General features: G+C 42.9%; 3 protein-coding genes and 4 non-coding genes across 7 annotated transcripts; 1 reads left to right on the forward strand and 6 right to left on the reverse strand.

Moving 5' to 3' along the window:
• Positions 1–333: 333 nt before the first annotated feature.
• On the reverse strand, positions 334–8,136 carry LOC138623897 (uncharacterized). The gene is made up of 7 exons (XM_069703696.1): positions 7,747–8,136; positions 7,601–7,643; positions 4,556–4,650; positions 4,102–4,240; positions 3,474–3,581; positions 3,312–3,367; positions 334–1,782 (listed from the first exon to the last, which is right to left on the reverse strand). Exons 1-7 carry the CDS (start codon positions 7,967–7,969, stop codon positions 1,640–1,642), a joined length of 807 nt encoding a protein of 268 aa, XP_069559797.1. The 5' UTR covers positions 7,970–8,136; the 3' UTR covers positions 334–1,639.
• Positions 8,137–8,484: 348 nt separating this feature from the next.
• On the reverse strand, positions 8,485–13,001 carry rpl7 (ribosomal protein L7). The gene is made up of 7 exons (XM_069703697.1): positions 12,947–13,001; positions 12,342–12,441; positions 12,062–12,228; positions 11,484–11,621; positions 10,400–10,509; positions 9,009–9,224; positions 8,485–8,534 (listed from the first exon to the last, which is right to left on the reverse strand). The coding sequence occupies exons 1-6, from the start codon at positions 12,958–12,960 to the stop codon at positions 9,016–9,018; spliced, it is 738 nt and encodes a 245-aa protein (XP_069559798.1). The 5' UTR covers positions 12,961–13,001; the 3' UTR covers positions 8,485–8,534; positions 9,009–9,015.
• Positions 8,866–8,958, reverse strand: LOC138623913 (small nucleolar SNORD12/SNORD106). The gene has a single exon (XR_011311112.1). It is a non-coding gene; the product is annotated as a small nucleolar SNORD12/SNORD106 (small nucleolar RNA).
• Positions 10,140–10,231, reverse strand: LOC138623912 (small nucleolar SNORD12/SNORD106). Its single transcript, XR_011311111.1, has one exon. It is a non-coding gene; the product is annotated as a small nucleolar SNORD12/SNORD106 (small nucleolar RNA).
• On the reverse strand, positions 11,257–11,348 carry LOC138623911 (small nucleolar SNORD12/SNORD106). The gene has a single exon (XR_011311110.1). It is a non-coding gene; the product is annotated as a small nucleolar SNORD12/SNORD106 (small nucleolar RNA).
• On the reverse strand, positions 11,693–11,783 carry LOC138623914 (small nucleolar SNORD12/SNORD106). Its single transcript, XR_011311113.1, has one exon. It is a non-coding gene; the product is annotated as a small nucleolar SNORD12/SNORD106 (small nucleolar RNA).
• A 2,011-nt stretch (positions 13,002–15,012) lies between the features above and the next one.
• On the forward strand, positions 15,013–26,485 carry rdh10a (retinol dehydrogenase 10a). Its single transcript, XM_069703700.1, has 6 exons — positions 15,013–15,649; positions 16,046–16,281; positions 22,752–22,850; positions 23,948–24,093; positions 24,608–24,739; positions 24,861–26,485. The coding sequence occupies exons 1-6, from the start codon at positions 15,364–15,366 to the stop codon at positions 24,982–24,984; spliced, it is 1,023 nt and encodes a 340-aa protein (XP_069559801.1). The 5' UTR covers positions 15,013–15,363; the 3' UTR covers positions 24,985–26,485.
• The last annotated feature ends 42 nt before the right edge of the window (positions 26,486–26,527 follow it).

Raw genomic sequence — 26,527 nt, forward strand, 5'->3', positions numbered from 1 at the left:
TAAAAAACAACAACTATAAAAACAATTACACCCACACACACACACACACACACACACACACACACACACACACACACACACGTATGCACACACACACAACTGTTACCGTTCAACCGTTAAACAACTACATTATAAAGAACAGACTCTGTAAAAACAGGTGCAGAGGAACGCTGGGAGCGTTATCTGTCACACTGATATGCAGTTAGGAAACATTAGGAATTGGAGTCAACAACAAATACTAAAATAAAGTATAAGGCTATGCCAACTAATAAAAAAACAACTCAAATGCATTCATAAATAGTCAAATACATTTGTAAAAAAAGAGTAAACAACTACATAAATACAATTTAATTAAATACAAAAAAGGAATAACAGAAGTAAACCAGGTGAAATGTATAAATAGACAATTCAATCAAAAAAAAAAAAAAATTCAATTAAAAGCCAGGCTAAAAATATAGGTCCCGAGATTTGATGTCCTCAATCATCTACATATATATATATATTATCAGACAAGAAACAACTTCAAATGTTTAAAAATGTCGAAGTCAATGACTATTCCAACCGAATCAGTTCTCACAAATTGTTAAAGGAGCACAAATGATAACTGCAGCTGTTACATCTTCAAATAATAATAAAGATCTAATTTCTCTCTAAACTAAAAGACAGTTACCATGACTGCTGTCTTTGTGAAATCCAATGAACAAGACTATTCAGAGATGCGAGCTGCCATGTACGCAGCAGCCAAACAATGTATTGTGTGGGGAAAGTACCACATTCTGGGATCTGGGGGCACCGTTTTCTAGATATGGAATGCAGATTATGTTTCATTGCAGCCTCTTTGGCATCTTGATTATGGTGGTGGTCGATATGTGGTGTGTGTGTGTGTGTGTGTGTGTGTGTGTGTGTGTGTGTGTGTGTGTGTGTGTGTGTGTGTGTGTGTGTGTGTGTGTGTGTGTGTGTGTGTGTGTGCCAGAAGCAGTGGGAAACTCCCTTTTATACATTAGTAATAAAGTGATACATTAGTAACTAGAGAAAAAAGAACAAGAGGGAAAGTCCTTAAAATAACCAAAATAAATTTATTTCATTTCAGGAAGACATTCAACAAGGCACAATAATGGTTTTACCCAACTATTTCATATATACATAAATGTATACTTAACGAAGCTTAAATATGCGTTTGAAATATTTAAAACACTGTTGCAGTGAGATTCAAGCTGGTTAAAGCTGGACACCATCTACAGCTTACTGATGATAAAGAGAGTAATATGGCAGTAATACAGAACAGTTACTACAGGCATCAGAAAGGTCAACTAAATCCTCTTCATACACATGTTGAAAGAAACTACTGACGGCTGAGAGTCGGGCTACAAAATGATTATTCAATATGTATCAGTATTTTGTGGGCGCAAACTCTAATCTACCAGAGTCAATACAACATGTAATCACAGAGAAGTCAGAAATCCCCAAATGTGATGACGAGCCACGTCAGGCAGCAAGCTAATATCACTGAAGATGAGCAAGCAGTGAGAACGAGCCACTGAAATGAACACGGTGCTCGAAATGTTTTATTTTCTTCAGCTGTTGGCACAGACTCGACCGTTTTTATCCTTGACCAGTGCGACTGGGCAGGAGGTGATTGTCAAGATGGAGGCGGTTTTCGAGGCTTCTTCATTTTCTTGAGCTTTTCTTGTCTCACCGTCTCACCCTCCAACGTGGACAGCTCAGATATCCTGTGGAAGAAGGAGCGGGAGGCTCCGACCATTGGGTCCGGATGGGACTGGCCTGTGCGGCGAGAGGCAAGCGGAGAGGAGAGAGAACGAGAGACGTGAGGATGACATCTAGAACACAATACTGCGATACACGCGCTGAAAACATTCACACGGTCCGTGTTAACGAGAATCGCCGCCTCGTCATTGTATGCCTTCGCCAAACCGGTCCAAGTTGCGGTTTCCGTCTACGTCCGTCCAGAACTGGTGATGTTTGTAGTGAAGGCTTGGAAGGAATTTGGCCTCTAAAACTGATTCTGATCGAACACTTAAGTCGTGGCTGTGACAGCAGCCTGCGCGCTTTAAATATGGATGTCGCTGCAAAGCAGCTAAAAAATTGCGAGGGGCGGACGTTTCACAGACGTCTTTAATCTGACAGCACAGACGCTCTACACAATCAGCACGGCTTCAAAGTGCACACAAAGGATTTATGTCACCAATTCAGTATCTGACCACATGTGAAATATGGTCACAAATCTCCCCTTCTGTTCCTCAGTTATGGCGTTGGATAATGGCCAGAAAAGTGGGTTGTTGTTTTTTTCAGAACATGTTGATGTTACAGTGGGGTTGACCTTTGACCTTTTGGACATAAAATGTCATCATTTTATTATATTAGACCTTTGTTTTAAATGTTGCCATAATTAGCAAAACGCGACGTCACCCGTTGGTTTGTGAACTACCATTATGAAGCCTCGACTTTGGATTTTGGCCGTCACTATCTTACTAGTTCGGAGCGGTTTGGAGCCGAAACAGACACGCCCCCTCCCCCCCCCCCCAAACATGTCTTTTGAGGCCCATTTTCTAATGATTGGAATATTTTCAGATGAACTGCCAGAAAACTAATAGGGAGACACTTTAGCCGACAAAAAAAATGATAGACTTTGTCTATCATGAGAGAAGTTGAATGGGAGTTAATGGAGCCAGAGGCTTTTCAGAGCCAACCTCTAGAGTGGTCCTTGGTGGTATTGAAGTTTTTGGCACTTAAGGCATTGGTCTCATTTTTCAGACACAGAAGCAACATCCACTCTTATATACCGTGTATGTAATTAACCTATGAATTCTTTAGTTTAAGTTTTTCATTCGGTCACAATGACCACCAACATGTAATCGGTCCATTTTCGAGTCCAAACAAAAATCGGTGCTAAATTTGAAGACATTTCCCTCAAGAAAAGAAGATTTAGACAGACAACCCAAAAACATAACGCCTCGGCTTCAGCCGGTGGCCCGCGCGGAGGCATAAAAATGAGCAATTTAAAACTGGAGCGTCCGAGTAAAATAAGATATGAAGACACGATGTCCTGAGAACCCGTCACTCCACTTTCGCACCACGAACAACATGCGGTACCCTGAACTGGCAGTAATGAGGTGCAGGATCCCTGCTTTTGTCAAGACAAGCTTGCTGCCTATAAATCAACATCATAAACACCTGCGCAGGTTGAAGGTTGGACTCATCGCTTTTTGCACAAACAGCCCGCTCTGAAATTACGCGTCAGGAACGCAACAAATACCTGAGAATGGTCAAACCGGGGCAGCAAAACAACTCACGTTTCTGATTGTCTCTAACGGCCAGTGGGTTGTAGGTTGGATAATTCACCCTAGGCCTGCAGAACAGAGGTGACAGCAGAAGTGGCATAGGTCTGAGAAATAATTGAGTGAACTATTGATTGATTGGCTTGGTCACGTTGAGTTTTTGAAGTCAAAACATACCTGCTGAGCTTGCAGTTCTCCACCGAGAAAACGTTTCTGCCGTTGAGGACCAAAGCAGAGGGAAGGAGAATGTCTGGTCTGTTGTCCAGCCCAAATCTTTCAGGGTAACTGGAACACAGAATTCAAAAAAACATTATAGACACAGGGCTGCACATGGGGACGTTGGGATAAATCCATTGCACTTACTGCCTCTCTCGGTCATGTTTCATTTATATTTAGCTTCAGGAAGACCACTCATTTAAAAGATAAGATGAGGCAGATTTGTTTCTTTTTGTATGCTTAAATGCCTTCAAATGCCTGTTTCCACAAATGGAGGAGGACTAAGACTGATAAATAATTGTGACACTGTGCAAAGTAATGACTCAGTTTTAGCTGTAATCAGCCCACACTGCCAGATTGTTAAACATTAAAGGCAATCAGCTCAAAAGCGTCCCTTTGTAACAGATAAATGCTGCATGTCAAAATAATAATTGTATCTCACTGCTGTTTTCTTAGTTCACATTCTTCTAATTTGTCATATATGAGATAGCGGCTTGGTACAATTACTGTAATCAAAGCACGCTGTGCTCTAGAAATACGCTACGAAGAGTACGACTAGTGGACTGAGTGACGTTAATCCACTGGTTACCCTAGGGTGAAAGGCCGCCCTGCGTGGCTGTGGGAAAGCTCCTTGGACAGGCTGTAGGGATGCAGGTTACCAGGTCTGTGCACATGGTAGTCTCTTGGCAGTGGAGGAATCACAGTTCTGGTCCTCTCTAACCTCGCACCTAAAAACAACTACATTTAGCCTTCCAGAACTGTCTCCAATGAAGACAATAGTACTGGAAATATATATTTATAGAACAAAAAGGAAGGTGACATAACATCTTAAATACTGTTAACTCAAAATGTTAAGTGATAAAATGTCTACGTCGCTCTCAGGTATCCAATGTTACACTTTGTAGTTACTGAAATGAAACCCGTGCTCATTTTGTATGATGACAACTCCCCCTACTGGCAAGCAGTTTGCAATCCAGCCTCCCATTCAACACATTCTACCAGCTGTAATAATAAAAGGGCAACTCCTTTCCTGCAGTTCTTACATTTTTGATCAAACAGAAAGTGCCTCCCACAGATGTCCTTGTCTGGACCATTGTTCTCTGATTCCATTTTGTCATCTTTGGTTAAGTTGGGTGTCCTTTAAATTTAAGAAAAGCAAACAAATATCAGCACACAGATCTTAAAAAGCTGAATAGCACACATGCAGGATTTTTTTATTTTTATTATTATTCTAGGATCTTTTAGAAAGTATATTACCGCTAAGAATATTACTGCCCTACACGATGACTCCGAACTGGGACATCATGATGGAAATAGGAAGCTCAGGCTAATGGTCTGAGATTCACTATAGGAAGCATATTTAATCCAGACATGACTTGTGGGGTGCGTTCATGGGCGGAAATATGTGTCATCACATGATATTTTAATTTGAATTGCTTAACGTGGATGATTACATTAGAAAATAGAATTTGAATCACAAAATTAGAATTATTAGTACGGGAGACGGTGGAGGGATTATTCTCTCAAATTTGCCAGTGGTGGATCGCAGGGGACGAGCTGAACGGGGCTGCAGGGACAGGGACGCTTTCACGCCATCAGGTGGCCCTCATGCCACGGTGATACGCAGCAGGTAAATGAATAGCACTGTTGTAAACAGTGGTCAAAAAGTCCCGAGGTGTGTCTGACCATATGAGTAAGTAACAGTAGGTGTGATATTATAACATTAAGCTAGAAGTAAGGATCATAATTAAAATGTCCGCCATGGGGAAGAGGATTTTTCCTGGGGGTATGAATATTGTTATGGAACTTTTTTGCAAACGTTTGCTAGGGAGCGTTCCAAAGTGTCACCGAGGGAAAATTCCAAAATCGTATGTTGCAGAACGTTTTTAGAACATTCTTTATGAAACGTTTTAATTGAATGTTCCCAAAAGATGTTCTGCAATGTTTCCACGAGATTGTTCTCGAGCTGAACCTCGAGTCTTGTGGTTCTTGGTTTATGGAAATGAAGGTGTTGTGTTAAATTCTCTGTCTAAATTTATGGGTCTGGCCTCCCTCCAGAGGGTTTCCAGTCGTTTCATCCTACTGTGAGTAGACCTCAGGTTAATTGTGAAACTATTGGACCAGCCAATAACCAATCAGTGTCAAGGGTGTAACCATGGTATGGACATAGGGGGGGATCTGAATGACATTTGCCCCCACAGCTTCAGTTTTCCAATGGGATTATATATATGTATATGTATATGTATATACATTTTTGTTGTCCAAAAAGTTATAAAAATGTCTGGCCATAACATTCGGTCCAAAATGTCAAATAAATTTGGTCAAAAAAAGGCATAAACAAGTCCTGACATAGTATGTCATCCATAATGTCATCAAAACTTTATAGAATGTCGTCCAAAATGTCATCAATTTGTCTGAGTATAGAATTTGGTCCAAAATGTCCAGAAAAATATTGTAGTATCATGGGCGTAACAGCCTTTTTTGGGGAAATGTGTCCCCCCCCATCCCCCCACCCCCCATACTTAAACAAATACCAATCTGTCCCCTCAATATGAAGTAGAAAATGTGTTATTCTCCTTTTATGAACACCATGAATACTTCGGTCTTATTTGCTGTTTATTTTCAATTTATTTCCAATTGTGGAGGGAAAACCCAATTGTGAATATGAAGAAATAGTCATACAATAGTATGTCATCCAAAACGTCATGCTATAGTATGACTTTTTTGTCATCTAAAAAAACCAAAAACAAGTTATTCTATGGCATGTCGTTAAATAAAAGAGAGAAAAAAACTGCTATGTTATCACAGGCACTGTGGTACAGTGGTTAGTGCTGCTGTCTGGCAGTGAGAAGATAATGGGTTTGATTCTGGCTGGAGACATGTATGTCTTCACCCAAAAAAATGTAAAATTACATAAGTCTTTAATATGTCATCTAAAATATGAAGAAAACATCATACTATAGCGCAAGTTATTTTGCATCCAAAATATTTAAAAACCAGTTATACTATGACATCCAAAACGTCATACTATAGTATGACTTTTTATTTGGCCAAAAAAAATCATATCATAGTATGACTTTTTTTTTTTTTTAATCATATTTTGGACGACATGCTATAGTATGAGTTTTTTTTTTACTTTAGTATGTTCTACAAAATGTCATAGTATCGTATTTGGTCCAAACTGCCATACAAATGTCATACTGTATGTAGTCCAAAAATTCTTAAAAATGTCTTGAGTGTAGCATCTGGTCCAAAATGTCCCCAAAATATCACAGCATACTGTTATAGTATGTCCGGCTGACAACACCGTGCTGGCTGCCTATCGAAGACGGAGCATGGACGCAACCAAGTGTACAACTACAAGGGGGGGGGGGGGGGGGGAGAGAGGAGTCACACAATAAGGTTTTCCATCACAATAGGAAATACATTGGAAAATAAACCTCAAACGAGAAGAAACAGTACCGTTGAACAGTATTCATAAAAGGAGAATACGTTTAATATATATTCTACTCTATATTGGGGCAGACAGATTGGTGTTTTCCCAAGTATCGAGGGGCGGGAGGCAAGAACTCCCCCGAAAAGACAGTGGTTACGCCCGCCGTCAGCGTTGACCACCGTATGTGCGGAAAACACATGAAGAGAAACAAAACGTGACTTTGACTTCAACGTGGCGTCACTTCTCCACCAACACGGTCACTAAATGGGCAGAAAGTTCACCCTTAAAACGCATCTGGTCCCCCAACACACACCTCTTGACTATCTGAAGTCCACGTCCCGCCCTCATTCACCCGCTGTGTTATTACAGTAGCATCAGGGCCTCCCGACCGCAGGAAGCGTCCCCCTTTTCCCCCGCAGCCTCCTCCACCTCCTCCACCTCCTCCAGCTCCTCGGCGCGCTTCGTAAATTTAAGGAGTCATTCCCACCATGCGTGGACATGCCGTCTCCAATTAGTGTCCATACACCTCTGCGGCATTTACTGAAAACCAGTCTCGGTAATATCAGCAATCCCCAAAACGGGTCAGTTTATTAGATCAAATCAAAAGGTTCACAGATGAAACCGTTTCCCGTAAAACATTCACACGTCTTACCCTCCGACCGTGAAGCCGCTCTCCGAGGCTCCGTCCCTGGATCCTACGACAGATGTTCATTTGACGTCAACGTTAAGCCGACGACACATCCGGACGGATTTTTTTTTTTTTTTGGCGCAGTTGCGGCTTGAACTCTTTATACTCACCGCTCAAAGGTTTGATGACGGGGAATTTCCTCAGCTGCTGCTGCCGGAGAGCAGCTCGTCCTCCACCTGCTCCCGTCCTCCAGCTCCTGTAGGCCGGATATCCGGACGCATCAGGGCCGCAGGGCGAGCCTCCCTCCGATATTAAAGCCTCGGCGGCGGGCACCGGTGCGCTTACCTGGAAGGTCATCATGTTGGAGCCCCCGTGCAAACATCTACTCCACATGGCGCCTCGGGAGATACGGGTATCCGTTCATCGTTGACGGTGAATTAGTTATCCCTGAGCGGCGACGCTAGGCTCCATCCAGCTCGCTGGGGTGAAATGCTAGAGTCACTGCGTCACCATGGAAACAGGCTTCATCAATTTGCCTGCAGACGTTCTGCTGGGTCTTTTTTTTTTTTTACTTCCGGTCATTATGTTTCCAACTCAGCCGCTGGAGGAGACCAGAGGATAGATATAGCAAAATATGTCCCCTCCACTATAGATCTGGAAAACATACCGTATCAACCAGAATATTTACACTGCAATGCTGAGCTATTTTGATTTGTTTTGTTTTGTTTTAAGCATCAATAACAAGCTTCAACACTTAAAATGGGAAAAATAGACTGGAAACTTAAGTTAAAACCTTAAGTGAATAACGTTTGAATAGAAATAGAGGGATACGGTCTACAAACTAAAACTTTGCATGAGATGGCACTTGAAGTATAATGCATTTGAACATTAATGACAAGAACAAGAAGTTGTTGTTTTTCCCAAGTTTTTAATTGTACATTTTGTGTCCTTTGAAAACCTGAAACATATGTAAAGAAAAAGAGAGACCTGGTTAAAATTGAGACACTAAACATTAGTTTTGAGATACCAAACAATGTCCAATAGATTAAGTTGCCAACAAAGTACAATATATATTCTAGTTCTTTTAAAATAGATGTTATATAATAATAAAGAGGTTATACTAAATATCAGCAACACATTTTGAAATTAGATCATTTCCACACTACTTTAAATGAATCAGTTCTTTTTTCTTTTTATTAATTGAAGCAAGTTAGACTTGCCCTCACATTACTTCTGTCATAATGAAGCCTATCATTCTCTTAATGGATGATTTGAAGCTTAAAGACCAAGATGTGGTTTCAGACATAGTTGGCTTAATCACAGCTGGTTTTCACCACAGTCGATAAGATGGGGAAAAAAGAATATGCATCATTAACCACATCTGATGAGAGATTAATCCTTTCAAGACCTGCAAAATGTTCCCCCAACTCACCAGAACTTCAGTTCATCCTCCTGATCATTCTGTTGATCTGATCCTCCCTGTTGCCAGCGTCTCCTCCCTCCACAAAGTGTGTGGTCTTCTTGTTCATACCGCCGCGTGGTGACGACAGCTTGAAGGGCCACAGGAAGTTGTTGGCGGGCTTGAAGTTCTTTCCAACCGTGTAAATCTCATGGATGAGGTCCTCGACACAGATGATGCCATATTTGCCTGCAGATGAAAAAGCAGTGGACTCTTAACACATTCACCAGCTTTTACAGTCAACTATTTCTACTTCCCCAAAAAATGAAGAGGACGGCAGATTGAACACGTTATTACCAACTGAGAAAACTGTCGTATCATAAAATTGTAACTGCTCCTCTCTCTGCCAACATCAAAACTCCCGAGCTTATTTCTTTTCTGTGAAATGCAGTGTTGACACACTGTGGGAACTCGAGTCAAATTAAGGAACGCCACAGTGGCTAATCGTACTCAAAGCTCACAACATCACACATTAGTGGGTTATGAAAAGACCTGAGCAAGATGGCATTTCATAGAGGAAATGATGAGTTTGTAAACATTTCCACCTGGTACCAAGCAATTATGCCACAATAAAAGTTTAATTGCACGAGCCGACAGTGGACCCAGAGTGTCTACTCCAACACTTTAGGTACATTATTATTTCCTGAGGGGCTGCCACAATTTTTCAAAGCAACCAGATGTCACCGTGTTCACACCTGGCATTAATATCCATCCCGATCTGATCACAGGTGTAAACGCCCCCGAGGTGCACCGAGAGCTGATCTAATCAAATGACATCTGGAGGTGGTTTGGGATGCACGTGGCCACATTCCTATTGGAAGGACCACCTACTCAACTGACATCCTCAGAGTGAGCAACACCAATACAGTCATATCCAACAGGAAAAATGTTCTTGTTCTCGTTGCATTTCAAGCCTTAACATTTTACTTTTTTTTTTTAAACAAATACAAAGGAAGTCCCAAAGTTTCGTATGGCTTTACTGTGTATCATAAGCTGTCTTGCTTAGGGTGCCAGATTTAATAGGCCACAGTCTGACCAATAAAACGATATGAACATACTGATATTTACTAAATATCTCCCAGTGATGAAGTCCTATTGGACTGGCATGTGGTTTCAGACATAACTGGCTAAGTTTTCAGTTTTTTTTCACCAAAGTCGATAAGACGGGGAAAAAAGTGTGCATCATTAACCACATGTTGCTCCGGACCCGAATCTAAAACCAAATCACGAGGTTGCGATTTCATTTTAAAACAGCGCTTCGTATCAGCGAAGAACAACACTGAGGTTCTTTCAAGAACAATCATTTATTGACATCATGTGTGCACCTCTTCACTGTACTAAGTAGAAATAAAGTATATACATACCGAGCGCCTTCTCCACCAGAGCGTTGTCTGTGAGGGCGATGCGCTGTTTCCTCATTCTGCCGTGGCCACGTTTGTATATGAGCTCACGCACAGACTTCAGGTTGGGGTATCTGGGGAAACCGCAGGGCAGAGTTAATAAAACAAGTATGATCAATGTATGGTTGTTATTTACCTCAATTATACCGAAACAGGCTTCCAAACAAAGGATTTTTCAAAAAAAAAAACAGTAATGTTGTGTAATGATTTGCGAGATCCTCCACTGAATTTAGTTTAGGAGGTATTTACAACAACAAAAAAATAAACCCAAACTTAAGAGTGTATCTTTACATCACCTCACAACATGTGGGTCAAATCCCAAATCAGAAGATGCACGCAGGTTTACAATCAACATGTAACGCTGAAACCCTGATTACATTGTGTGCATGTTGCGACATGCTTAAATGTTTCAATGTGGCTGACATGTTCAATTTATACCACATAACCAAGTGTGGATGGCAGAAGACTCAAGTTACATGAATAAGCAATTTCACCCAGAGGTTGCCAGAAGAAGACAATCGACATTTAATTGGCATCATAGGAAGCATATCCAACCCACTATTTGTAGTGGTATAAATCTGGAGTTTCAAATATCCAATCCTTTTTTCTCTTTCACCCAGATCAAGACATTTGATGCGTTTACCTCCTGCCATTAAGTTTTACATTAATGTAAATCCCCAACACGCAGAGGCATCACAACAGTCAAGAAGTGCAGTGCAGTAACAACCAGGTTATGATATTTTCTAGTTGGTTGAGACCAAACATCTGTGAAGCAGGAGGCCTCTTGATGTGCACGGACAAGAAAAGTAGTACCGTCATGGAATGTGGTTTCAGACAAAACTGGCTTAGTTTCAGTCAGTATTCACCACGGTCGATAAGATGGGGAAAAAAGTTCAGCATCATTAACCACATTCCAGACAGAACATTTAGTTGAGAGGAACTCGGCACCAATACTCTGGGACTTTGAGCCCCCCCCCCTCCCCGACTTGTGTTTTAAGATCTCAAAACTATTTTTGCACAGCCGTCCAACAACAATTAACAACCTTACCCCCAAGCGATGTACGGCTCGGCAATCCGGAGCATGTTGATTGAAGCCTTGTTCAGCTTGACGAACACGCCGTTGAAGATCTGGCGCAGACGGAGCAGCTGCAGAACCTTGCGGACCTTGGGGCTGACGCCGTTGATGCTGGAAAACAATTCATGAACGCAATTAGCTTTCAGATTACGATCAGAATACAGCTCGCAAATTAGTCCCGATAAGTGGTTTCAGAAACAATTGGCTTAATTTAAACACCGGTGTCACCATAGTCGATCAGTCGGGGAAAGAATGTGCATCATTAACCACTTGGAGGATATATTTACATGGATTGCTGCATTAACCATATGTAGGCATTACTGAATCAAAGCGTCTCAGAAACAGCAGTTCAATTCATATCTGGGTTGTTGGTTGTTTTTTTGTTTACCTCAAAATGATTTACAAGGTAACACTATCTAAAAGAAAACCCAAGAGCATCACTGCCACGTGTTTCAATCTGTAAATATCTGTATGGCCGGTTTGAATTTCATATCTTGTTGGAAGTGCAGCAATCCATGTAAATGACAGGAACATAACGGGTCAACACTCACCCTCTGATCCGGACCACGAAGGCCAGTTTGGGCTCAGCTGGCACGTAGTAGTTTCCCACTTTGCGAGCAGTGCGGGACATGCGGATTTCACGCCTGTACATCTGCCTGTACTCCTTGTGGTACTTCTCAGCCCTCTTGTAGATCAGCTTCCTGGTCACCTTGCGGGCCTAAAAGCCAAAAGGAGGACATGTTCATGCAATGGGGGGGGAAAAAAAAAATTAAATAAATACTGACATGCTCAGATATACATGGACCCTACAAGCGTGCAAGCTTAACCCACCTTTTTATCAGCCAGCAGCTTCTTGACACGCATGGCCTTCATGGCGGCGAAGGCCTTTCGCCTTTTCAAAAGGCTCTCAGGGACCGCCGGAACCTTTTTTCTGTCGGGACATTTGAAATCATTGGAGCTTAAGGTGACAGCACGTCGCCGGTATCTTCTTCAGACACGAAGCTTTCTCCATAAATCGACACGTCTCATGCTCATCTGCTGCTCGTCGGCTAGCTCGCTAAACCTGCCGGTTTCCACACGGGTTGAACCTCCTTTGAATAACCGACACGACTTATGAAGCATCAAACACATTGTTTTATAAGTCGAAGACGCATTCAAATAGTCGATTCTCATTTCTTTTTTTTAAAAAACAGAGTAAACAGGCAATTGATCTTTCTTTAGTGTTACCGAGGCTGGAGACAGCCATGTTGTTACTCGGCTGTGAGGACAGTTTCTATAAAGTGATCCCATCGAAAGTAAGAATCGCAATTCCAAACAATACTACAGCTGCCTTACTGTATAGGAAACAATCAGCTAAAAGATGGTTTAAAATTTACAAAAGATGGCTATTTTAACGCCGGATGTGCTTAGATTTTAATACAGAGGAAAACACTCACTCTGCGTCCGCCATTGCGATCACCGAGAAAGAGACCTTTTCCTTTGCGCATGCGCGGGTTAACGAACGTAGGACCTCAACGGAAGTCTTTCTATCTGCCTGAGCGGCCAATTTCTCTTTCAGGCCAAACGTCATCTAAAACTTTAAAAAAAATATATATATATAAAAAAAAAAAAAAAAGGTCCCGTTGGCAGTGGTGCTGGTAGCCTATTCAAAATGTTGTGTAGTAGAAGGTAGGCCCACGGTATTCGCCATAGGGATTTAATGGAGTAGAAGTATACAGTTGCATAAAATGGAAATACTTATTTTAATTTAGTTTTCTTTTGTGGGACTGGCTGGCCTATTGAATTGCTAGGAAATACAAGTTTCTAATATTTTAAACGCTACTTTTTCCCCTTTTCCATTTCCTTGCCTTCTCCAATTGATAGTTGTACACTCACTGAGCCGGCAGAGGGAGCCAACACTGCACACACATTTTGCAGACCAGGATCAAAGTCTGCAGGGGGGGAAAAGCCAGAGAGCCAAGAAGCCAAACAGAACCATTTACACAGACACTGTGATGTCCAGCAAGGTTGTGAAAGCAGGAAATAATAGGATGTAGACCATCCATGAGGTACACTCTATTTAGGCCATTATAGCCAAGGCCAAATTCATCTTTAAAGATGCATAGTTTGGTGCAAAATTGTTCTTGTACAAGTATTACCATACTTTACCTGAGTATTTCCGTTTGGTTACCATGTATCCCAGGTTCCCCTCTCTACTTAAAATCTTACGCAAATATTTTCATATTCAAGATCCAGTAGTTAGAACATATACAGCTACAGATATTAAACAATGCTATCGTCGCCCAATACCCACAATGATTTATTTCCCCATAAAATACTTTTAGAATAAGTAGGTCTTTTTTTTTTTTTTTTTTTTTCTTTTAATGCTAAATTTGCTTTTAATGCTTTGTCTTTTTTTTTTATTATTATTATTTTTTAAGCATACTTTTGAATGCGATTTTCACTGAATGCGAGTTTCACCGTTTTTCCATCAGAACCGGAGGATTCTTCCATCAGTGGTTTGCCCACCACTCACCATCAGATACGCCCACCAAACAAAGGCAACACGTGAGCTTGCTGGCAGAGATTACACAACATCCACAGTTTTAAATAAGGGGGGAAAAAAGATTGCAAACCGGTGGAAACCGTTGACACGTTGAACGCAGCCCAAGGTTTGCCTGATGCTCTTTTCACTGTCGGCCGGCTATTTGCATTTGTTTTTAAGCAATCATTAATTAGCCAACCTTAATTAGGAAAAAAAATAAAATAATAAACACTACAATATATTTGCGCGTATGAACATGTGGACTGTGCAGCCCTTTTTTTTTTTTTACGTCTGTCTGGGTGCATGTAGTCTATGTAATAGAGCCACTTTCACTTTCCACCACGGACGGATCGCAGTTAATCTATTCAAGCCAGTCACTTGGACTATTTTATGCCACCTTTAAATTTAAGTATGTTGTGTGTTAAACAGAGGGCAGTTCAAAAGAATATATTTTATAATGAATATTCTTTCTGGAGTAACGATGGTTTTGCTTTCTCCATGCAGGGACGGACATTGACCTGGATTTATGGGGCCTGATCTGTGGCTATTTAAAAATCTACATTTTCTTTTGGAAAACAGACTTTATTTTGATATTACTACAATCCTAAATCACAGTTATATAATAAATCAAAAGTACGGATTGAGGCAAGATCACTCATTAAATCATTAAAAAATCAGGGTATTTTTTGTGTAACTGGTGGTTATAAACCAAATTTGGCATTATTATAACACATAACTGGTTCTTGAAAAGATCAAAGGCACGACCAGACAGCAGCAGCGGTTTTTAAATGGTAGGAAAGCTTAATCTCCAATCTTCCACTGGGATTTTGCATTGAGGGAAAAATGCAACAGATTAGTGTTAAAATCTTTTAGGTTACATCACCTCTGAGTGGAGTGTGTGGACCTGCCACTTCATCCTGACAGGCGCTCAAGTCTCACTCCTATTGGGTCCAGCATTGATGGGTGGACTGAATAAATAGCATGTGAGATGCGGTTTAGAATGAGATGAGTGGAGAAGCAGCAGAGGAAGAAGGAGGCACAGCCCATAGTAGCTGCTCATAACTCACGGCAGCTGTACGTCATACAGGACTCTGACTGAGCAGTATCTCAACTCGCTTTTCACTCATAAATTGTGGTGTTGCATGCGCTTTTTTTGTGTGTGTTTCTCCACCGCTTCTCTGTATCAGCGTGACGGCCGTGTCCGTGCCTGCGCTGTGATCCAAGTTTGTCGGTGTATTCCTACCTATCTGCTGCAAACAGGTTGAAAGAAGGAAACAGTCCCTGCGCGTCTTCCGCTGCTTATTTGAATTGATAGAAAGCTTGGCCAAGATGATGATCATTATCGCGGAGTTCTTCGTGGTCATTTTGAAAGTGCTCTGGGCTTTTTTAACTGCCGGGGCGAAATGGGTTGTGCGACCCAAGGAGAAGAGCGTAGCGGGACAGGTGTGTGTGATCACCGGGGCTGGAAGCGGCCTCGGCCGGCTGTTCGCCAAGGAGTTCGCCCGGAGACGAGCGATACTGGTCTTATGGGACATAAACAGCCAAAGCAACGAGGAAACAGCGGAGATGGTGCGGCAGATATATCATGAATTGGACACTCCCATAACCAAAGACGGTAAGTCTGCTGTCTTTGCAGCAATTAGGGTGCATGGGGTTTTACGCATGGTGTCTTAAATCGCATTGTTTGTTTCTGCGAATTCTATTTAACTGATACAGTCTGAAGGTCACAGTGTACAATGAACTAGCTGAACTGTGTCACATGGCAAGATGTGGGGACATGTTTTCAAAGCCTCAGTGCTACAGTTCAAGTTATATTTGAATCTCTGAATAATCTACTCGCATGCGGACAATACTATTTTCAGATGTACATTTAATTTTAAATCAAAATTTACATTTATTAATTCATCTGAACCAACCTGCTTATCAAACTATCATTGATCACTTTTGATCTTGTGCTTCCATCTCTATCTCTCTCTCTCTCTCTCTCTCTCCCCCCTCTCTCCTCCTGCAGGACCTGTTGGCGGGGTAGAGGAAGTCCCTCCATTTCAGCCACAGGTCTACACTTATGTGTGTGATGTGGGAAAGCGTGAGAATGTGTACTCTACAGCAGAGAAGGTGCGTCGAGAGGTGGGAGATGTGGACATACTGATCAACAACGCCGGCGTGGTCTCTGGTCATCACCTCCTGGAGTGCCCTGATGAGCTGATCGAGCGCACCATGGTGGTCAACTGTCACGCACACTTCTGGGTGAGCTGACACGCAAGCTGATAAAAAAAAAAAAAAAAAAAAGTATTTTCACCGAAACAGAGTTGTATGTGGATATTGTAAATTCGGACGTGATGGTTTGACATGTCTGCCTCAGTTTCCATGAGCACAGTGTTATCCAATGTGTTTACTGTGATGCTACGTTCAAAGGAGTGTTTCCAGTCCGACTTGCATGCCTATTCGTAATCTTCTCCTCCAGTGTGCCAAACTCAAGAATCAAAGGTGTGTGCATGTGTGCCTCCAGGCCTGAAGAATAAATTATGACCATAAATAGTAGCCTTCCATGTTCAGATCTCAGCTTCATTTAGTGTCATTTTGCCAGAGGAAAGTCACAGGTTTGGCTTTTTAAAACCTTGCCTTTGCTACACTTTGGCAGCTTCAGTCTGTGATGATCAGCGCAGTATGTCGACCCGTCCTTCTCGTCCCCTTTGCCGCACAAACCTGATGTGCGTGATGGACACGGGGTTCTGCATGTGGGTTGGATCGGCTCACCACATTTTGTTGGCAGGTGGTGATTTGTTGTGCATCATATTTTACTCTGGCTCCGTTCCTTGTGTCTTTTCAGTGTGACTACTTATCTGAAAGGCTACGTGGACTTGATGGAGTGAATATGTTGCACTTCAGATAAGCATAAGCTTCAGCGTTGAACCAGCATGGTGCTATCACAGTTTATTTTATTTTTCTTATGTTTTTGGGGTGTGGGGTGACAGATGCTGCGGCCTGCCACAGCGACAGAAATTTATTGAAGAGCCGTGCTGATTTAAAGATGGATGTTTAGCATTTAGGGCCCCCTCTTCTTAAATACACCTGTATTGAGAACCACTTAGCTACGGCCACCTCTGTGGGACAATTGTAGGGACTGTGTGTAATTTGTTCTATAGGACTACTGTGGAGTAAATTGAAAGGATTAGGAATGTGTCCATCGCCTGGTAGCATGGCTCTGAATTGACCATTTCATCTTTGATTGTATTTGTCGCAATGTGTCAAGTGAGGCAGATGATGTTCATTTTGAGACTTTGGCCGCCGGCTCTTCTTTTTACGGAGAACTGCATTCTCCATGAAACCACGGTGCTTGGAAGCTTCCTAATTGAGCATGAAAATCTCTTGTGTTGTCAGTCAGACAGGTTGTGTATTTGCTCCTTAATGGATGCTCAATTCAACCATTCATGTGCCTCTTTGCTGGCTATCTCTATGTTCTTTTGCATCCAGGATTTGGAGTCAGGATCCAGTGGTTGGGTGGCAGGTTTGGGATTCTCAATAGAGGTCTGTGTTTGTGTTCTCACATATTCTATGGCGAGCGTGGTTTCTTTAGGGGGGTGGGGGTGGGGGGCAGATGAAAGAAGGACTTAATGAATGGCGACAGCCAGAATGGAGGATGTGGTTCATTAATGACACAAGCTAGATGAATGGAGCTTAGACTAACAGGCATCTGTCCACTTTCCTCTCCTACAAACACGGTACAGTTAGTCACTGCATGCAGGTGGTACCTTTTGATTTTTCTTTTTTGAACAACAGGTTTTTAAAATGAATTGCTTGTGGTTTATGACTCAACCAATAACCTCAGTTTAGGGCTGAGTCATGAAAAGTTTCAGGTGGGTTTTAAACCCTGTTTATTGAGGCACATGCTTTAAAAAAACAAAAACAAATCATTTATAGAACATGGAAACTAAAGGGATTTGATAAAAGAGAGGATTAGTTTCTGAAAACTGAAGAGACCCATTCAGATCATGCCATTTCAATTTACAGAAGCAGGTTTACGAGTGTGCTTGTCATTTTTCCTGCTGCTGTATAATATTTTGATGCTTCAATAGTGGACGTTAATAACTCGGGGTGAATTTTCTTGACCCTCGTCACTGTTTGGCAAAACATTTGAAATGACTTTACCTCTGAGAGAAGAAATATCAACTCCCAAAACTTTGCTTGCTTCTCACCTTAATCCCAGATAGTGAATCTTAATTTCCCCCAATTTTTCAAGAGCAAATCACCAGGTGCCTGCGTGTAAAATAAGCAGCCAGAGAGCAGAGGAATAAAGATTTGTATTTTGTGTAAGTTTTCCATTTGTCGGACAGTGTATTGGGAATAAGGCAGGGATGGAGATGTGAGCAGGAAACGGATGGTAATCGCAGTGTGTGTCTGTCTGTGTCTGCCAGGCCGGCCCAGCTCAGACCCCACACTTCTTCTCTCCTCCTTCCACCGGCCCCTCTGACTCCTCCCAACCTGATTTGGAGGCAGTGGGAGCAGCTGCATGGGAGTCATGGAGGCCAGCTCTGTTCATCCGGCCCTGCCACACACACGCACGCACGCACGCACACACACACACACACACACACACACACACACACACACACACACACACACACACACACACACACACACACACACACACACACACACACACACACACACACACACACACACACATAACTATGATTCAGTCCCTTGCTCCCTTTAGGTTTTTATGAGGCAGGGGGTCATCACAATGAATTTGTCTGATGGTGCTTTGATTAGTCCAGCTGGCGATTAGTGATGTTTGCGGCTCAGTTTTTAGTCCTGCTGGGACGGAGGACGTGCAGTCATTTCACAAGTGTCACCACGGTTTGTGTTTGAGGATTAGCGCGAGTCCAGTGGAATGACATGAAAGGAAATCATCTTCAGCATCTTGAGCTGGTTATCCAACAGGTGGTTTGCGGACAATAAGCAGTTATTTCCCCTCACGTGGAAATCCCACCTCACTTGTGGGACAACATGAACGCGCGCAGGGCTTGAGAGTGACATGGCGGGAAAAGAGCAGAGGAAAGAAAAGAGGAAGGAAGGCAGTGCCATCCCATCCACAGGCGAGGCGAGAGGGTAATGGTAAGCTGCTGCTGACCCACTTTATCTGACAATTGGTTTCTTGTCTGTGGATCAGCTTGACAAGATGCCAGGCGACAGGAGCCAAGTTCCGAAGGCCGCATTCCTGCTGTAGCCAGAGAAAGGAGGCAGCCAGGCAGAAGGGTCCTACTTGACTGGTTTTATATGGGCCCCTCCTCAGGCCCGGTGCACCTGTACCCCTCAGTGAAGCTAGCTGTGACTGCTCCCCTGTTAGCCCTCTCCTAGTGCACGTACCTGTTCCTGTCTGCCTGTAAGGGTGGGATTAGGACCGCAACTCGTGATTATTTTCACGATCCACTCGTTCGCAGATTATCCCGACTGTTAATCCATTTTGCTCGTTTAATGTGAGAAAACATTGAAAAATGCAAGTTATATCTTCCAGCCTCTTGGTAAAACCAAAGATTGTTAGCCTTTTTTTTTTTTTCCCCTGATGATTTAAATGAACGCATTATATCAAATATTTAATCATTAATTATGTTTCCACTCGGATGGGATTAAATAATGAAAGTGGGAAACTACAGTCAAAGAAAAATGAAATTTGAATGGGTTGGACTTTAAAACATTAGCCTGTAGGATAAATGTTCCATCTTGTAATTCAAACCTAATATTTTATTATTGAGTAATGAATGCTCCATTAATATTTGGTGTTAATACAGTAGCTACAGAGCTGCTATTTATAGAACACTTGAGTTAAAGGCAGTTTCAATAAAAGTTATGATATTTTAAAATGCAGATCAAATTTGAGGCTATTGAGGTGACAAAATATTGGTCTTAACCAACATGGGTGAGGTCCTCACAGTCTGGTTCCAATGGCTGAAGCATCAATGCTTCAATTGGTGAGCCTGTATTTAAACATGTTAGTTCAGTAAAAACAGAGTCTACTAGAGAAGTTAAGATTAAGTTCACCTAACTGAGGCTTTTTGCATTACTGTAGTGGACACAGATGGGTTGTTACTTTGGATGTTGGGATTCTTGGTGTTCGCTGTGTATTGACACCACTTCCTCCCAGGACTATTGATGCAGTTGCTTTCTTGGTAAATTAGATTCCAGTTGTAAAACCAGCTGGGGGGGGGGGGTGCATGGTCACCACAACATGAACAATCTGCATCAATCATCCCTGACGACCACTAAAAACCCACTCGGATTCCACGATCTGCTGCAGGACCAGACGAGCTGAGGCAGCTTCCTCCTTCTCTCTCTCTCTCTCTCTCTCTCTCTCCTGATTCTCTCGTCCAGGGAGAAGTCAGCCCAATTAAATGGCCATCTGGTCCGCCGCAAAGGCCAATATTTTGTTCATATTCCTGTTGGTCAGGCGCTAGCACTAATGCAGCCTGACACCCCAGCTGCAAGCAGCTTTGTGTGGCTTAAATGCTCCTGGGGGCACGCACCAATTAGGGGGTGCAGCGGGCAGGGCACCCCCACATAGGCCAAGGAGGCCCGGCTGTGTCAGCGGGTAATTTAGCGGAACAAGGGAGCGTTGAGACCCAATTACGGCAGCTCTGATGTAAGACACGAGCCCCTGGTTGCCTTCACACATTTTGTGTCTGAGAGGTCAGTGGGGGTCATACCCACATGCCAGAGTTGCCATGAGAAGCGGGACATCACGGGAGGGTGGGAGAGAGATGGGCGTCCCATCCCACCCTGGTCTCGTTTAGACCCGACCTCTAGTTTGAGGGAATCAGCATTTTCTCTATCAGTTCCAGTGATTTTCAGACCACTCAGCAAAAGTTGTATCTGAGAGTTGGCCTGTGTTGTAAAGCATTGTGCCAGATCAAGTCATTCCCTTGCTCTCTGAGTTGCTGTGGGAGTGGGAAACTTTGGCTCAAGTCAGGTACGGGCATATCTTAAGTTAATGCTTCATTTGCACGCAACTCTCCTCCCACATCCACTGCCATTCTGGCTCGCAGAGGCCTTTCTCAGCTTTTGCCCAGGCCTCGTGTTCCCTCGCTCCCTCTTTTTGGGGCCCCATCATTTGATGAGCTGAATATTGCAGCAACTTCAAAATTTATGTCCTGGAAAAGTGCAGATGTTTGGAGCCGAGTCAGATCGGTTATACCTGGCTGTGGAATAAATTCCAAAATGATGAAGTCATCTTCCTCGCACCAGCCTTCCTCTGCATACAGTTGACTTATCGCTTCTGTTTTTATTTACCTCACTAATAGAGGATAAACGTCTCTAAACACAGATGTCAAACCTAAGAGATTACACTGTACAGTAAGTCAGCGGTCTTAATCTCTGGGTGCAGTGTTAATGAGGCTTTTCCTCCCTACCAGTGCTGTACTACCTGGTACCATGCTCTTACGGGCTCTGTGCTCCGCTTCAGCAAATGTTTACAAAGGAGATTAAATCATTTCTCTCGCCAGACTTGCATACTGTACAACTAATGAAACTTTTCATTTATATGACCACAGGAATTAAACCGTCAAAAGCAATAACAGATGTTCACCCAATTTACCGCCGCCTAAGAGTGACGTCTTAAACGTTGCTTATTTGGTCTGAACAACAATCAAAAAGCAAGTTGCAAATTTGACACTACCTACTGAGGGCAGCGAGTAACTTCCTTTATGATATTTGGTATTGATTAATAACTATAACTAATATATAGAGTGTTTCAGGAGTCTGATTGTGACTTCAAGCTGCCCCCCCCGTGTTTTGTCCCTCACCTCTGTAACATTTTGAAGGAGCGCTCCATGCCGCATGTATTGTTCTTCACTATGGCAGCGCACGTCTGACTGCAGCAGATTTAGCTCTGCCACCAACAAAAGGCCTGCTGGTTGTTTGCAGACCTCCTGGTGGGAGAGTGATTGGTCAGTTCCTGTCGTTGCCGTCACATGTCACACCTGCTGATTGGCTCATGCTGTGTTCAGGGCGAGCTCCAAAATCAGCAGACGGGTCCTGGAATGGATCCATAGGTTAATCAGCCGTAGCCGCTCACCCTCCGTGTTGCACTTCTCACCAACTCACTAACTCTCTCGTTGGACCGGCCGGTGGAACCACTCAGGCTCTCACGCGGCATCCCGGCTCAAAGTCTTTCATCTCAGGAGCTCGTCTTGTTCGTCTCGCAGACTGCCGCGCTGACCGCTGCTCGGGCAGCGCGCGAGGCCTGTGTAGGTAGATGAGAGGCTGAATTGTATTGTTGGAAGTGTTGAGTGAACGGAGGCCTGCGATTGGTGTTGTCACCAGCTCTTTAGTGCGAGGCCCGACGACGGGCACCAGATCTGTGTGGGAAAAGGACAGATTGTACAGCATCACACGGCGCGCAACTTGCTTGTTCAGTGACTACATGAAGCGGTCATAACCTTCACAATTCAAAATGGATCAGACTTGACTTATATTTTCAAATGCTCTACCTCTGCTGCTCAGTCGTTGTATTTATTTATTTATTTTTTTTCCCCTCCGTTATGAATTCTCATTCAGACGCTCCTCTCTGCATCACCATGGAGAAGAGAGGGAAACGGAGAGGGGGAACGGGAGGGAAGGCAGAGAGGATCAAAGGGCTTTGGCACAGACAAACTGCACAAGTGAACTAACCTTCCTCTTTTTTTCCCTCTGCCCTTCTGTCTCTTCTGTCCGTCCCCCAGACCACCAAGGCGTTTCTCCCCAAGATGCTGGAGCTGAATCATGGTCACATTGTGACGGTTGCCAGCTCCCTGGGTTTATTCAGCACAGCTGGAGTGGAGGTTAGTATCATACACAACAACACATACACATCCCATCGTTCCCACCATCCAAAACCAGTGCCTTTCTCCAGAGCCGCCAGCGTGCCAGCTAGCACACTGAGACGGGGGAGGTTAGGCCCCCTTTCTCTAGTTGTCCCTCCACCCGTTAAATTAAGGAACACAGATGAGCATTGGGAGCCTCTTATAGATTCCTCTATCTGTAGCAGTGGGGGTGTGGGGCCCCTATTGGGCTCTGGCCCCGGGGCCAGAATGAGCTGACGGCTCCCCAAGGGACAGAGACATCTTCATCACTGCTTTGTGAACAACTCGGTGCTCACTCAGTATTCAGCTCACAGACGCTTTTCAATGGATATGGTTTTGGTTTTCCTTCCTATAGTTTTTTTGTTATTTTAATGCATAAGAAAATCTTTAGCGGGGGGAGGGGGGGGGTTGGTGGTCATCTATCTCCATAACCACAGAGAGAGTAAACCGGTAGCCCTCCTAGAAGGTTTTATTTAGATATTTTAGAGAACAGTCTTCTCATTTATCCTTCGAGCTGAGAAAAGTATCCATTTCTGTCGGGACGACGTCTCGATTTTCTTTGTTTTAATAGCTGCGTGTTTGCTTTTGTTCAAGCATTGTCCATAATAATTACATCTCATTTCAAAGGGACCAAAGTGTAGTAAATTTTTGTTAGGCTATTACGGTTCCTGGAAATGCCTCGAATGTGATTTCAGCCGTGTGCATTAGTTGCAGGGAACCAAAGCCCTCTCCTGTCATGTGGGCACAGTCAAATCCCTTTATCCTGCCTGTGTTTATCGACATGCATCTGTGTTTGCCCAAGCCTTTTCTTTTTTTTTTTTTTTATTCTAAAAAGATAATTTTCAACGGTGAACCACATCAAAACCTTCCTGCTAAAGCAGAGCAGTCTCCCGATGCAGTGGAGAAGAATGCTAATGAAACCGTAGAGCAGCGAATAGCCTCGCTCGGGTTTTTGTGGCTGTATCATTAACAGCAAGGAGAGACCTCGGTGCCCGCGGGGCATGTTTGATAATGGTCCCTGGGTGCGGGCAGGGGGTTTTGACAAGGCTAACCTGTTCTCCCTGTTGTTCCCTCAGGATTACTGCGCCAGTAAGTTCGGTGCCATCGGGTTCCACGAGTCACTGAGCCACGAGCTGAAGGCCTCTGAGAAGGACGGCATCAACATGACTCTGGTGTGCCCTTACCTGGTCGACACGGGAATGTTCAAAGGCTGCAGGATAAGGTTAGCCTCCGCGCATACCGGCCGCTGTAATTGTGTTTGTGTCGTTTTTAAAAGCTCTCTTGCACCTGCAATGAGTTTGTCACTTGTAATCTTCACTGTATAAAAGTGCCTCAGAGACACTTCAAAGCAGCAGCTGATGGTTTGTGTTGCGTTACAGTTATCATAAAGCAAGTAGTCTGTAGGGTACACCACCACCAGCAGCAGCACCTGGTTTAACACCCCCCCCCCACACACACACACACACACCTCCACTCCAGGCTGCTGTAATAGTCCCCACTTTGTTTGATGGTTACAGTCAGCAGGTGGCATGTCCTTTAGCTTAACTGTCCCACCATTTCACCATTACTGCTGCGCAGAGGAACTTCTTCGTCAGTATAATTTTCATAAATTGACGATGGCCTGTTCCACTCCAGTTACTTGGATGACTTCAATCACGTATAATTGGATTTTCTGAAGACTAAATTTGACTGTAATATCCGTTGAATTTGTGGCCTGCTTTTTCCTGTCTGCTCAGAAAGGAGATTGAGCCTTTCCTGCCTCCGCTGAAGCCAGAGTTCTGTGTGAAACAAGCCATGAGGGCCATCCTCACCGACCAGCCCATGATCTGCACACCTCGCATCGTCTACATGGTCAACTTCATGAAAAGGTGAGCCGCATCTCTTCTTTTTTTTTTCCACTGTGCATATTTCAATTTCCCTTTCTCCCCTCCCTCACTGCCGCACAGGAGGATCTCGTGTCACTAATCTAATCTCTCCCTCTCTCCACAGCATCCTGCCCTTCGAGGCCATTGTGTGCATGTACCGGTTCCTAGGCGCAGACAAGTGCATGTACCCCTTCCTAGCTCAGAGAAAGGAGGCAATGAACAACAATGAGGCGAAGAACGGGATCTAGGGAGGCACTGTTTTGCAACACGAACAGGGGCATATAAACCTGAAAGCATGAGGAAACAACCACTGAGGATGAAAATGGGGAAGAAGGAAGGAAAGACTGAATCTAGACTGGTGCACTTGCATTGAACAAATGCAAAGGTTTACCATATTGTTCCTCTGGAACAAAGAAAGCTGTGTACTACACAAAGGATTTATTTGATTTTTTTTTTTTTTTTTTTTTAAAGTTTGTTTAAAGAAACCATCATCTATATACGGTGTCACTAGTTTTGAAATCATACAGAAAAGCTATCCAGTAATTAACTATTTACGTAATGTAGTCACCAGCCTTATCTAGTGTCATTGTGGAAATATACAGTATGTTACTGTACAAACAGTAATAATCTTTTCTCACTTATTTTATTTTTGTAGACATGCACTGTAATTTTTTTTTCTTTTTTTCTACACTGCCAGCATTCTCTGTGTAGAGAGGTTTAACACGGCATTTCAAACGACCCAACATCTCCACACACAGAGGCTCTTTTCCACCTGGGAAAATTACAACTTCCACAGCTATAATTCCAGCTTGTGCCAATATAAAATAAAGAGCAAACCATTTCCTAGTTAAAAGTTGACCATATTCTGTTTTTATGTTTGATACTTAAGTTCGAGGCATGTAGCATATGTGCGGTCTACGCATTCCAAATCAGACATTTTATGGCCAGATTGTGGCTGACTTCATCTTCACAGGAGTGTGCAGTCTAATGGATCTGAACACTGTCTCTCAATGGTCCTGTCATTTCAGGTTTGTTCTGACCAACCTCTCAATTGAAAACTGCAACGAGGGAGACTGTGTCCTGTGTTGAATTGGCACGTGTGACGCGTTCAGAATGTACTGTTTAGGGGAGAAATTGAGAGGAAATGCATTTTTATTTTCCTCATTTTCTTTTTTTTTAAATTTTTTCTAGATTTGTGGTGTTCATTGTAAATTTATTTGTTACCAATATTGTTTAAAAAAAAAAAAAAAAAAAAAAATTATACAGCATAGTTTGTAACTCCAGGCAGAACCGCTGTCCCAACACTGACGTGTGGTTGATGGAAATGTATTAAGACACTAGCTATTATGTTTTTTTTTGTGTTTTTTTCCCCCCAAAGCTAATACTTTAACTCTTGTCCAGTGTCCAGTTAAAGTGAAATGTATGTTTAAATGTTGTGAATACCCCTAGTGTCCCAAAATAACTGTCTCCACCATATTTGATGTATGAATATTTTCTATACTTTTTCTTTTTTTTTGGGATGAAAAGAGTTTTTTGAATTTCAACTACATTCCAATAGGCGTCATTCCTTCAGTCACAGTGATGAGCCTAAATTCTCTACCTCTTAATTTTTGCCATTATATTTTTTTGACAGTATGACATAAGCCTCTTTTTGTAATATTCTGAAGACTGCTCCATAGCAGCGCAAATGTGGTTCCAATGTTTAGTGTCTCTACCTAACTTAAATTAATAAAGTGATTTAGATTATTACATGGTGTGTTGTTCTTATCTAGCGGCCAACCTGGATTGACA

This window comes from Brachyistius frenatus, unplaced genomic scaffold, assembly GCF_029030835.1.
Source record: "Brachyistius frenatus isolate BFR_SWC_R1_liver_20210118 unplaced genomic scaffold, ASM2903083v1 Contig_47, whole genome shotgun sequence".
NCBI classification, from domain to species: domain Eukaryota; kingdom Metazoa; phylum Chordata; class Actinopteri; family Embiotocidae; genus Brachyistius; species Brachyistius frenatus.